Source organism: Bubalus kerabau, chromosome 7, assembly GCF_029407905.1.
Source record: "Bubalus kerabau isolate K-KA32 ecotype Philippines breed swamp buffalo chromosome 7, PCC_UOA_SB_1v2, whole genome shotgun sequence".
Classification (NCBI taxonomy): Eukaryota; Metazoa; Chordata; class Mammalia; order Artiodactyla; family Bovidae; genus Bubalus; species Bubalus kerabau.
The window spans coordinates 81,703,931-81,717,670 of NC_073630.1; the positions used below are offsets into that span (position 1 = coordinate 81,703,931).

Below are 13,740 nucleotides of genomic sequence, written 5' to 3' on the forward strand. Positions count from 1 at the left end.
TTCACGATCCATCCGTGGGTCGTGAATGCTACTTTGATCTACATTGACTCTGTTACACATTTATCCTTGAACCTTATAATGTATTCCATTTGGTGTTACAAGTATCTTAGTTTTTCAGGCCCTGATATTTTACAAATTCAATAAACTTAGTGCAGGTGTTTTTCTCTCTTTTCATTTTAAAAGTTTTTAAAAAGTACCAATTAACCATATAATACTTTAACATATTCTTCTTACAATATATATTCTTGTAAAATTTAAGCATTGAACAAAATGATTCTTCTTTTGATTTCCATCTTTCAATTTTGTCCTGTGTGTTTAAACATACACATATATATATAAACACATAAAATATCTACATATAATATTTATTTTTCATAGCATGTTTATATGCTACCCAAGTAGCATTCATATTTCACAAATACCATGCCTATATATATTAGTATATATTTATAATTTTTATATTTGCATTTAAGTAAATATTACATGTTGAAGATTTATATTAACTATTGTTCTCTTTATTACAAAGCTGTTTATAGTATTCCATAATTTTTATATATATGTCCAGTTTTATACAGACATAACCCATTTTGTTTTCTATTATAAGCAAGCTGGAATGAATATCATTGAACATTTCCCTTTCGTAACAGTGGGATTATTTTTTTACGGCTGATAGTGATAAGAAAAATCTCTGTCCTATACAGTCTTCAGATTTCAGAGTTTAATAGACACTATAATTTACATAGGAAGTATACAAATATACACATCAAGTAGTAGTTTATGATTGTCATATGCATTTATACAAATCTTTGTGAACACTTGGTTACTAAGCTGTTTTTGCGTATTTGAATTAGGATTTTCTATAAACTTAAGAATGTGATTGTTAACAATTTAGGTATTCCAATTGCTCCAATTTATTCATTTATTTCTTTAACATTTAGTCCTGCTACAAATATATTAAGTATCCCTGCATAAACAGTGGTAACCACTTTGAGTTTTTTTATTGTACCCCTTACAGCTTTCTGAATATCGATTAGGAAGATAGCCTTACAAAGAGAGGCCCTTTCTGTTTGTGATCCTAAATTCTATATATGACTGTTAAAAACAGAAAAAGAGAAGAAAAGAAAATGTTCTAAATAATGACACTTTTGTATAAGTAATAGTAGGGCAGGCTAAAATTAGGAAAGATATATGCCAAACCATTAACAATCTCTAGAAAGTGGGAATGTATAGAGTCAAAAGAAGAGACACTCATTATTTTTGCATTGCATACCTATATCTATATTGCATAAATGTGTTATAATTGTACTTTAGTTTAATTTTTAAAAAGATAAAGGACATGATAACTTGGAAAATTACACTTATTTACCTTTTTTAAAAAAGTTTTACAAGCCTTCCTTACAAATTAATATATAGTCCTATCTTCTTATTACCCAGAGCTGTCAAATTTGTTCAAGTGATCATAGCATATAAGTTTTATCTCTATTAACATCTTTGGATTGTTGACAATTTGAACAATTCTTATAGAATATATTTAAAAAATCAGAATGTAGTTTTAGAGAAGAAAAGTGCTAGAAACTAAGCAATAGTTTGCTACCAAGTACATGGGGGTGAAATCTTTTACTTAGTAAGAAGATGAAGACCATTTTAAAAAGCAGAGTTTTTATTTGGAATTACATTTTCACAGAGCTTAGCAGACAGTGAGTATTCGTTGTGAACTAAGTGTTAAACTAGACATAATTGAAAATTTGTATTGTTCTCTGAGAACACAGTTGTCCACAACACAAACTCATCAATGTTCAATTTAGAAATGCATAGAGAAAAATCATTGGGCAAACCTTAGACTTATCCCCTCAGATGGGTAAAGTGAGAATCATTTCTAGAAGTTAGAGTCCTCAAGAGGAGCTTCCTAAAGGCATGACTTTCAAGTTAGTTATTAAAGAAAATAATGGATTAGCAGGAAAACTCAGGGAATGTGTACCAAATAAAAGAGGGAGTTTAATAACTTACTTACCTCAATGATTGTAACATATGCAAAAACAATTATCCAAAGAAGCCAATAAAATTACTTAAGATCTCTTTCCTTTTTGTTCTGTTTTCAAAATTGTAGTTGAAATCTGGAGAGACAGCCGCCAACATTGCTAGAGAACTGGCTGAACAGACAAGAAATCATTTGAATGCTGGCGATATCACTTATTCTGTCCGGGCCATGGATCAGTTGGTAGGCCTCCTAGATGTACAGCTCCGGAACTTGACTCCAGGTGGAAAAGATAGTGCTGCACGAAGTTTGAACAAGGTAAGGACCTTAGTTACATGCATCTTTAAAGTTGTAGTGAAATCAGTGAGAATTCCCTGATTAATTTCTCTCTTCATAAAATCAGATCATTCGAAAGAAAACTGCTAGCTATATTCAATTCACTTCACTGTCTCATTATAATAATGCCCTTATTTGACTTTCAATCTAAGGAACAATAAATGATAATCTCTTTGCATATATTTTGAATAATAATTCATTTTCTGTAGAATTATGTTCTGGATGCTAAATTCTGACATGGTTAATATAGATAAATGCCACTTCTTTTGTTTCTTTTTTTTTTTCTCCCTTTCAAGCCTTTATTAATATGATTAATAGTAAAATAAATATCTAATCAATAAAGAGAAATTTAGAAAATAACAGTGAGAAAAGATATAAATAATACATTATAGATTAAAAAAATAATTTAACCTAATTCATATTACATTTAAAAGCTCATTGGACAAAGTATTTGTTTTAATTTTCCTTTTGATTTTTAAGTAACTTATTTTGCATCACTACCATTATAACTTAATAGGTTTTAATGTGTTTCAGCAACTTTGAATTGTAAGTAATAAAAATGTTTTTAAATTTTAAGGAATTTTATGTGTTTTAATTTATAGCTATAAATCTACAATATATGTTTATATACATTATATACACATATGTAAACATTTTGTATATAACTTATATAGATATAAGCATTGTATTTATTTAAATGTATAAAATATGGTTTATATATATTTATAGGGAGTATCATTTATGTAACAAAATTTCACATTGTGAAAAGATAATAGAATTGCTGCCATTAGATAACATATATTCTCTTAATGGCATTTTTGTAATAAAGATGATCAGTTATTGAAACTGCATTTTAAGGCCTTAAATATCAGGGATAATCTTAATATCAGGGATACTTCAAACAGATAGAATTTGGCAGCAACAGACTAATATCCTGTATGGAATTCACTGAATGAATATTCCCCTTTAGAATGAAAAAATAACTTTACAGAGTGGTCTTTGTTGTGTTTATTTCTTTTCTGTCTTATTTGACTGAGAGTCTCATGAGATGGAAGACATTTTTTAAATGATGATTGTTTGACATTAAAGGAAAAAAAAGCTAGATATTTTATCTAGCAGTTTTTCTGCAACTTCATCCTCAGAAAATAGATTCAGTTTTATCAGTTAGATAGAATTTATTACTAAGGTATTTTTTTTGGTTATTTTCATGCTGAGTGAAAAGGAATTATTTTTGCCACTCACATCCATGATAGAATCTCAGCCCAGCCCCTGACAGAATATAATCCACAGCTGTCTATGTAATCTGGGCATGCTGTGATTTTACCAAGGCTTACTGGATGCTGTTAATGAATATCGCTGCCAGCTATTGTTATTATAATGTACTAGAAGTAGTAATTTCTATTAATGCTACATATCCATAACACAACTTGTTATAGAATATTTTGTATTTTTATTTATAAATGATGTTGATGTCTGGCAATATCAGGTAAAGCTGGCAATTAATGTCACATTCTAACAGGCTACAGCTAATCAGCTTGCCTAGTGTGAATATCAAATAACTACATAATGGGCAAATTTCCATTTGTGAAGCTTTTTAATGCTCTCTTTTGTTTCTTATTTAGCTCTTTTCAGTTGTTTATATAATGTGGTTTGTCATATGTTAATTTGCATGATGGGGTAAAGAGATGGGATGGCAAAGGTTATTCACATGCTTCCTGGCTTGCTACTATTTCCTGTGGTTCTCACTGTTCCCTGAAGCAGTTATAACCCAACAGATTTGCAAAGTCAACTCAGTACAAATCAATTGTGCTCCACATTGAAATTCTGGAGAGTTTAGAGACCTTTTAAACCAAGATGCTAGTCAGCAATCCAATGACAACACTGGCAATTTACTTGTACTCATTACTCACTTAATTCTTTAGAGGAGTAACTACTCTATGCTCATTGAAGAATGTATGAATTAAAGTTGGGAGAGTATTAGCCACACAAAAGGTATCAGAGTAACTGCTTCTTAAAATGGGTAATTTTCTCCTTCAACAATCAAGGCTACTGAAGGAAAAAAAAATACTAGAAAAGGAGGAAAACTACAATCTAATTTATAAAATTTGCAGTCATTTATTTAAACCGAACAAATAAATGTATTAATTATTCATTTTATCATCAGGAAAAAAAAATATTTGGTACTGAATATGAGTTGCTGTTAATCTTTTTCCCAGAAAAACATCATTCTATATGCAAACAAATAAACACAGTCTTGTTATTCCACAAAAGTTTCTAAAATATGTAAAATCTTTTGGTCAAAACCATTAAAAGATTTTCTTCAAGAAATAAAAACAGAGATAAATCAGAAGATTAATCACATTCTTTTAATCAGAAGTTACTTATCTCTTGGTATTTGTCCCTTAGAATCAACAAGTCAAATGAGTATGCATTTCTGTTTTCTCAATAAATGGAACTTTTTGTATGTATGAACAAATGGTTTGTGGTACATGTTAACTACCTAAATTATCTTTAAACCACAAACAATTTACTATCTTTAAAAAATGGGTTTCAAATTCTTGACATAATTTAATTACGTAACACATCTTCGTCTGTGGCCCACAAGTTAATAACTAACCTCATACGAAATGAATCATGTCAAAAAAATAAAGCATATTGATTTTTACTAATTCCTACTAAATTTATTCTGAGATTTCTTTCCATCATTAACAGCTTTATACCATCCAGTTATCACTTGGGTTCTGGAAAGGTATTGGTTACTATTTTTCAAGCCAATGCTGACATTTTGCTGCTGCTTAGCTGTCATTCTCTTCTAGGAAGTAGTGCACAACAAAATAAGGTGTTTGTGTAGATGTGTTCTTTTATTTTTCTTGTTTTCTTCTGTCACTAACTTGTTTTTTCTATTCTGTGTTTAATCTGCTGTCTTAATGGATTCAGCTTCAGAAAAGAGAGCGCTCTTGCAGAGCCTATGTCCAGGTACTTTCTGCGTTTTTATAAATGTGTTAAGTTGTTGAATTGTCTCTGTTGGCAATAGCATGTATGGGAATCTGACAGAAAGATGATAATGTATTGAACTTGAAGAATTTCAGGGAGGGCATAGAGGGTGGGAATGGAAAGCTATATGAAAGAGCATGTGCTAAAAAGAAATTTGAAAAGTGACAGTGCTCTATCATACAAGAGGATCACAGACTAGCTAAGAGGTGCAACTTTGGTGTGAGAATTATGATCATCATTGAAAGGTGAGTTGGATGTAATATATAAATCTCCAATTTCTTCAGAGGGGGCTATGAAAACATTTCATTCATAAATTGATCTGGTTAATATTTGAGTAACAAGTCATCCAGAAATGACACTCAGTCAAATAAGATAACAATTCCAGGATACTTGGAATGTTACACTTCTGTACCAAATTGATCAAGACATGCTGTAATGATCTTATTCTTCCACTCATTATAAGCACATGAATCCCAATGCGAATGTTTCAGTTAACATGTTGTATTTGTTTCTAAGCAAGATTAAAAAAAAAAAAAGTTTCTATGTTTATGAGTTCTTGTGGAAAGGAATCCCTGAAGCAAGCTTCATAGTTATTTTTAGAAGGAAAAGAAGGGTGGGGATGTCAGAAGATAGGAGAGAGAAGAAAGGAGAGAGGTGAAGGAAAGAACAAAGGAAGGGAGGCAAGGTCAAACGACAAAATAATTTAGTAATGACTTCACTCTGCTTTATTCAAGGTAAATCAGTCCATGGGTTGCCAGAGTCAGTGCCTCACCGTCAGTAGCACACTCTTCCTGAGGGATATTGGGCAAGAGTTAGTTTTATGGAGACAACTCGAAACAGGGATTGCAAAGAAGTTGGGGATTTCCTTATAAGGCTAGCAGATCCAGTTTTCTAGGGTAAAGTGAGCTGGGTTAGAGGATTGTGACTGGCTCCTTAACAATCATTTCCCATAAATGCAGGTTTAGATTTGTGATATGGGCCAGGCTACTGAGGCAGCTTCCATTCTGTGGGTTCCAATATACAAATTAACTTTATCAGAAGGAAGAAAAATATGAAACTGTAGCTGTAAATTTTATTCCCTATGTGGATATATCAGCATTTTTAAAGGGAAAGGTCAACTACATTTGTAAAGAAGAATGTCCTCAAGACCCGAGTTACTAGTTCTCAGATTGGTAGTCCAGAAATTAAACTGTATCTGTTTATTCACAATAAGGGCATTGTGTGAGACAGTCGTTTAAAAGGGGGAAAAAATCTGCATAACAGAGGTTAAGAAGAAAACCTTTTAATTTGTATTTTTTCTTATAAAATAATGAACCGTTGTATATAAGAAACTGTTCAGGTTTTTCCAATATTTTGGAAAAGAAATTACTTTGGGAGGTTTATGTATATATACTGCTTAGTGTGTGCAATAGATAGAAAAATTGAAGTACTCTTCAGAATTGAAAGCTGAGGATCATTTTTGAGCAGTATTAGGATTGTTTTTGATTGCAATCTATGTTACCCTTTTAACGGGGCCTTGGAAATAATTAGAATTAGCCTTTCAGTATTTAAATCTATGAAATGCATGGTCATTCAAACAAGAATCTCTGATGGAAAATTAATAGCACAGTTTATTCAATGGCTGATTTCCCATTGTTATAATTGACTGGCTATGAATAAATGTTTCAGCTATTGACTAAACATCTGATAAGACCAAATACAAACAGAGTATTGGTGAAGTGGAAATGCTCTGCTTGCTAATACATGACATTATTTCTATTCCTTTTGTATAGATCATTATTCTGTGAAATTCTAGACTGAATAATACCTAAATCTTTAGTCTATTTGGCTTTTAAAAACATGTTTCCTATTATTTCTATGTTCAGAGCACATTCTAAGCTACCTGTGAAATAGGAATGAAGTATACCAGAAAGGTTTTTTGCACTAAATTTGAAAAAAAATATTTATTACAAGATACTTAATTTTTTTTTTTCCTTTCCATGGGCACAAGCAGTGATTCTTCTAGATATGATTTTGACCATCTAAATACATTTAGCATTTAATTGTTTAGAAGTACAGTGTCTATTTTATGAATTATCTAGATCCATTCATTACTTCTTGCATCCCACTTTTTATTTCACACACACACATAATAACAGTGAAATCTGAACTGTCAATAGTCAGCTATGATAACTGATCTATAAGTAAGCAATTAAAAGTCAGTTGGTTTGATTTTTTAAAATTATAGATGAATCTCCTAAAACTTATTATGCTTTTATATCAAGAATTTTAATGAAAATAAAAAATACTGGCTCCAGTATAGTTTATGTTTCCTTATCCAGTTGTAATTTTAGATTACCCTAAAAGTTTTGTTGACTATTAAAATATAGGTATTCACATATGTCAAATTAAAATATCATTACCATATCCCAGACACAATGCATATCTTCATTTAGAGGAGGGGTTTAAGTTTTATGCCAGAGAAGACAAGTAAGGCTTGTGTTCCATATGCATATTAAGTAGTTACCATATGTATTATTACCAGGAGGGGCCATAGAGGTGAAGATGAGTGAATTGAAATCTGGAGAGATCCAATGACTGAACTAGGCCACACAGCTGACACTGATGGCACTAATGCTTCTATCCTGGTGCATCCAGTGCTTCTTTCACACCATGCTTAAGAAGAACAGTGATGTAATATGAAGAATAAATCATTTATTAGGCACTGTGACCATCACTGTGAAAAGCATTTTGCATAAATTCTTATTTCATATTCTTTTGCAGGAACTATTAAAATTTACTGACATTCATTTTTTTCCCATTTTAAATGCTTTAAAAGCAGGACATTTTCCTGGTTAAGAAATATGTTTTGATTTTTGCCAGAAGTTTCCTTTGTCCTACAAATCCCATAGGTGGCATGGACTCCCTGGAGACTCACAGTCAATCTTGCTTGATGGTAATGGAGTCTGCCTGCCAGTGTAGGAGATGTGGCTGATGGGGGTTCAATACCTGGGTCATAAAGATCCCCTGGAGGAGAAAATGGCAACCTACTCCAGTATTCTTGCTTGGAAAATCCCATGGAGAGAGGAGCCGGCGAGGCTACAGTCCGTGGGGTTGCAAAGAGCTGGACACAACTGAGTGACTGAGCACACATACATCGTTATGGATGTGAATCTTTTGAGTCAATCTTTGAGTCAAATTCTAATTATTTGCATACTTAGGCCAAGAATTGATTTAACAATTAGTAAATAACTGCAAATTTTTTTTTAAAGACACACACCTGGTTTCTTCTCTTCTTCCCATCCTTGCTTCCATTTTTCATTTTTTTTAAAAGGCAGATAGTCTATGTTTTAAGTCTTACAAAGTATTTGAAATAAGCTCTCTTTTTTTTAGATTTTCCTTATTTTATTTTATTTTATTTGGACTTAAAATTTACTTATTTATTTATTTAGTTTGTTTCACCTTCATTATCCACTAGAAATCTGTATCCTAGGTATCATCACTGTAAAAGCAACCTCAGCTTCAACTGTAAAAAAAAAATAATAATAATAAACTCACACAGTAGTTAACAAAAACATTTAAGAATTACTAGTTGAGCACATGTGCACAATAATCCTCTCAGTACTGGGAATACAGCAGTGCCCACAACAGGTCAAAATCCCTGTTCACTCTCCTAGGGTGAACTATCTAGTAGCAGAATATAAACAGTAAATATATGGTATGTGAGACAATAATAAATGTTATGGAGAAAAACAGAGCAAGAAATGCATCACTGAGGTGAGGTGACATTTGAGAAAAACTCTGAAGGGGTGAACTGTGAGAATATGTAGGAAAAAGCATTCTAGCAAAGAAAACAGAAAGTTTCTGAGGTAGAAATAAGCCCGTGTTGTCTAGGAAGCCAATGCAACTGGAATGAAGTGAAAGAGAAAAGGATGACAGGACGTCAAGGGCCCAGATCTGACAGACCTTTGTAAGGACTTCAGCTTTTATTCATAGAGAGAAAACCACTCCAGGGTTCTGAGCAGAGGGATGACATGGTCTGATACGTTTTAAAATTAGAAAATAGGTGATAACAGGAAAAGTAAGGACTGAAACAGGGTAACCATTTGGGCAATAACAACTACTTAAAACAGGATATGAGTATGGGATGCTCAAATAATTTTTCTGGTTCAAGATTTTTTTTTCAAAGTGGAACAAATAGGATTTACTGTGTGGATCACAATAAACTGTGGAAAATTCTGAGAGAGATGGGAATACCAGACCACCGGACCTGCCTCTTGAGAAACCTGTATGCAGGTCAGGAAGCAACAGTTAGAACTGGACATGGAACAATGGACTGGTTCCAAATAGGAAAAGGAGTATGCCAAGGCTGTATATTGTCACCCTGTTTATTTAACTTATATGCAGAGTATGTCATGAGAAACTCTGGGCTGGATGAAGCACGAGCTGGAATCAAGATTGCCAGGAGAAATATCAATAACCTCAGATATGCATATGACACCACCCTTATGGCAGAATGTGAAGAAGAACTAAAGAGCCTCTTGATGAATGTGAAAGAGGAGAGTGAAAAAGTTGGCTTAAAGCTCAACATTCAGAAAACTAAGATCATGGCATCCAGTCCCATCACTTCATGGTAAATAGATAGGGAAACTGTGGAAACAGTGTCAGACTTTATTTTTGGGGGCTCCCAAATCACTGCAGATGGTGACTGCAGCCATGAAATTAAAAGATGCTTACTCCTTGGAAGGAAAGTTATGACCAACCTAGACAGCATATTCAAAAGCAGAGACATTACTTTGTCAACAAAGGCCCATCTGGTCAAGGCTATCGTTTTTCCAGTGGTCATGTATGGATGTGAGAGTTGGACTATAAAGAAAGCTGAGTGCCAAAGAATTGATGCTTTTGAACTGTGGTGTTGGAGAAGACTCTTCAGAGTCCCTTGGACTGCAAGGAGATCCAGGCAGTCCATCCTAAAGGAGATCAGTCCTAGGTGTTCATTGGAAGGACTGGGGTTGAAGCTGAAACTCCAATACTTTGGCCACCTGATGCGAAGAGCTGGCTCATTGGAAAAGACCCTGATGCTGGGAAAGATTGAGGGCAGGAGGAGAAGGGGAGAACAGAGGATGAGATGGTTGGATGGCATCACCGACTCAATGGACATGGCTTTGGGTAGACTCCGGGAGTTGATGATGGACAGGAAAGCATGATGTGCTGCAGTTCATGGGGTCATAAAGAGTTGGACATGACTGAGCAACTGAACTGAACTAAAGGGATTATGAGGTGAAGTGTCTGGAAAAGAGAGGTGTTGGAGTGACCCACAGTGTTTTGCCTAAGCAACTGGAAGAATGAATTTGCCTGTTACTGAAATGGTCTATCTATGACCAATTTGGGGGGAACATGAAAAGAACTTCACTAAGAAGTATGTTAAGTTTCTTATCAGATATGCAATATTGATGGTAAATTTGCAGTTAGGTATATGAGCTTAAAATTTAGCTGAACGTTCACGCTAGAAGTCATCATTTAGTAATGTTTCAGAAACCAGTCAATCCTAAAGGAAATCAATCCTGAATATTTAGAAGACTGTTTCTGAAACTTAAGCTCCAGTACTTCAGCCACTTGAGGCGAAGGGCCAACTCATTAGACAAGACCCTGATTCTGGGAAAGACTGAAGCCAGGAGGAGAAGGGCATGACAGAGGATGGGATGGTTTGATGGCCTCTGTGATTCAGTGAACATGAGTTTAAGCAAGCTCCAGGAGATAGTGAAGGGCAGGGAAGCCTGGCATGCTGCAGTCCTTGGGAAGGCAAAGAGTCGGACATGACTGAGTGATGGGAAAACAACAAAAACAAAAACAATGTTTCACTTAGAGTGGCATTTTCAGTCAGTGTTTCATTTCCTAGATGAGTTTATCAAGGAAATGAGTATAGAGAGGAAAGAATCTAGGGCTGAGACCCAGGACACTGTCATATGATGAGGTCCAGGAGAGGAAAAGTAACCAGTAGCAGAGACTAAAGAACATCTTAAGAAGGAGGAGGACCTGAACAGTATGGCATCCAGGAGTCAACTAGAGTTCTTATTCACACAAAAGAAAAGGATGTCAGGTGCTGCTGAATCTGCTCAGAAACACAAATACAGTTTTCAGTGATAAAAGTAATGTCAACATTTGATGAATTTTAAAAGATTCTAAAGCCTGGATACATAAACATTTCTACCTATTGCTTTCTTTCTTTTTTTTTTTTTTGTCTTTAATACAGACTTTCTGTGAACCAAAGTTGCTACTTGCACCTTTGACAATGTGAAAATTGAATTATGCCAGTTTTACTTGTGTGCCTTTGGTGGATGAGACAAGAAAAGATTCTAACCTCCATTTATACTTCTAGGAAGAAATTAATGAGTATTTTCAAGTTCCTTGTTTGGTCACTTAATTGGCTGTGTGACAAAGAGCTCTGTGGTGCATGTCAAACAAGTTTTTGAGTCTTCTAATGATTTGTGCTTTGCTTGACTTGTGATACTATTCTTTGTGGCCTGTCAGGCTGGATATCCTTGTTAAAGTGGCTAGAATAAATTGGCTAGTGGTGGGCATACAATGTAGTATATTAACTACAGCAACGGGGAGTGCTTTTAGCAACTCTTTCAAGAGATTTCAATGTTTGCCCATAAGCATCAAAGCCAACTCAAACTTTCATTTAATATAATTAAAAGGACATCTGAAAGTAGTTTGAATCACGCCAGGTTCTTGAGGTTTGGTAACCCTTTGTTAAAACACTATGAACTTAATATATTTCACAGCTTGATAAATCTGCACTTGATTTGTGTAAGAGAGAAAATATAAATCTGCACCCTGCATGTTTCTGATGCCCTGAACCTATTGCTAAAAGACATTGAGATCAAAGAAAGTGACTTCCATGTAAAAGTAGTTTTCTTTAGATAAAGAAGAGATATGAATTCTTTTTTATACATTGTAGTCATTAAATACTGTTGTAAAGCAATTGTTGAATCAAAAGATAGTAAAACCATATGTAATATAAGCAGTGTAAATAACACAGGCTATTATTTAAGATCTTGGACAGGTCAGTTCATAAATCTAATGATTTGAAAACCTCCAAAGGATAGTGACAGATGTTGATGATGGACTTTCTGCTTTGACGTAAAAAGAACATCATTTTGGGAATCTCTCAAAATCCCCGTGGCTAGTATGTCAGATCAGGCAGAGGTGGCTGCTTTACAAAGTTATTTCCAACTCTTCCATTTTGTACATTTCCTGTAAATCAACAAAATGTTCCTGTTTTCATATATATATATATATGGTTTATATATATGGAATATATATATATAGAATATATATATATATAAATAAATATATATAGAATATATATATGGTTTGTAAATGCTTCAGGAAGTAATTCTAATAAGGGTGGGAGAAAAAGGCCTTTTATTTCTATATAAAATACTTTCACCTAAAACAAAAGTATTTTCTCACTTTTTACCACCAAATTTTATTCTTTCCTTTCTTCTAACTTCTTGATTAAAGCCTGGATCATTATTTAATTGTAAAATTGTTCATTTAAAGTCCATTCTAGTTCATCATTGCTTTCTGAACATGAGTTTACCTTCAAAGAAGTTTTAAATACATAGAACATAAATATATATTATTTCTATGCAAACATAAGAGAGTATACATCAATTTACCTTACTATGTGTCTTTAAAAGCCTTATGATCATATACCTAACCAGAAGGAAAAAAATACACTTAAAATAGCATTAGAGATTTAAAATCCTACTTTCTGAACCTATCATTAGCATTTCTGGTGCAGGTTAGGAAAAAAATGGAAGTTTTAAGGTGTCGTTTGCAGTAAAGTAGTTGCCTAATTACTTGGAACCAAACAAATCATTTTTTAATACTACTCCCAACAGAATTATAATTTTTTTTTTATTTTCACTTATCTCATGTATGAATTTTGTACAGCCAGTAGTCACAGAAACTTAACTATGGTAACTTAAACTAGGACTTTATTTTCATAAATGAAAAGGAAATACAGTTGAAGCAGTTCAAGATTAGTATGAACACTCTATTTCAGAGACCAAGGCCTCATCTGTTTTTTGCTATATTGTCTTTAGCACCTGGGCTTATCTTCAAAATGACAAGATGCTTACTTAGCATCCAATCATCACTTCATGCTAATTTCTACACAGAAAGAAGGACAGTAAACTACTCATTTCTGTTACAACTTTCCAAAAATCTCACCCAACTACATTTAATTGTTTCCCCTACTCCTAACCGTATCCCTTGGCTGTTCGGTTTACATAAGTAAATTCTTCTTTGATAAATACAGTTTTGCAGTTGGGCATAGTGTCCAATGATTCTGTGTCTAAAACAAGAGAATTATTGGGAAATAGTATTCTTAGATGAAATAAAAAATTTTTTTTTTCATATTTGATGGTACATATTGATATATT

General features: G+C 33.4%; 1 protein-coding gene across 1 annotated transcript in view; it reads left to right on the top strand.

The window, feature by feature from the left end:
* The window catches only part of ADGRL3 (adhesion G protein-coupled receptor L3), a 900,477-nt gene that overhangs the window by 726,447 nt on the left and 160,290 nt on the right, over window positions 1-13,740 (top strand). The window contains exons 13-14 of the mRNA XM_055588685.1: window positions 2,108-2,293; window positions 5,249-5,287. Coding sequence (XP_055444660.1) covers window positions 2,108-2,293; window positions 5,249-5,287 — 225 coding nt within the window. The remainder of the gene's footprint in view (window positions 1-2,107; window positions 2,294-5,248; window positions 5,288-13,740) is intronic.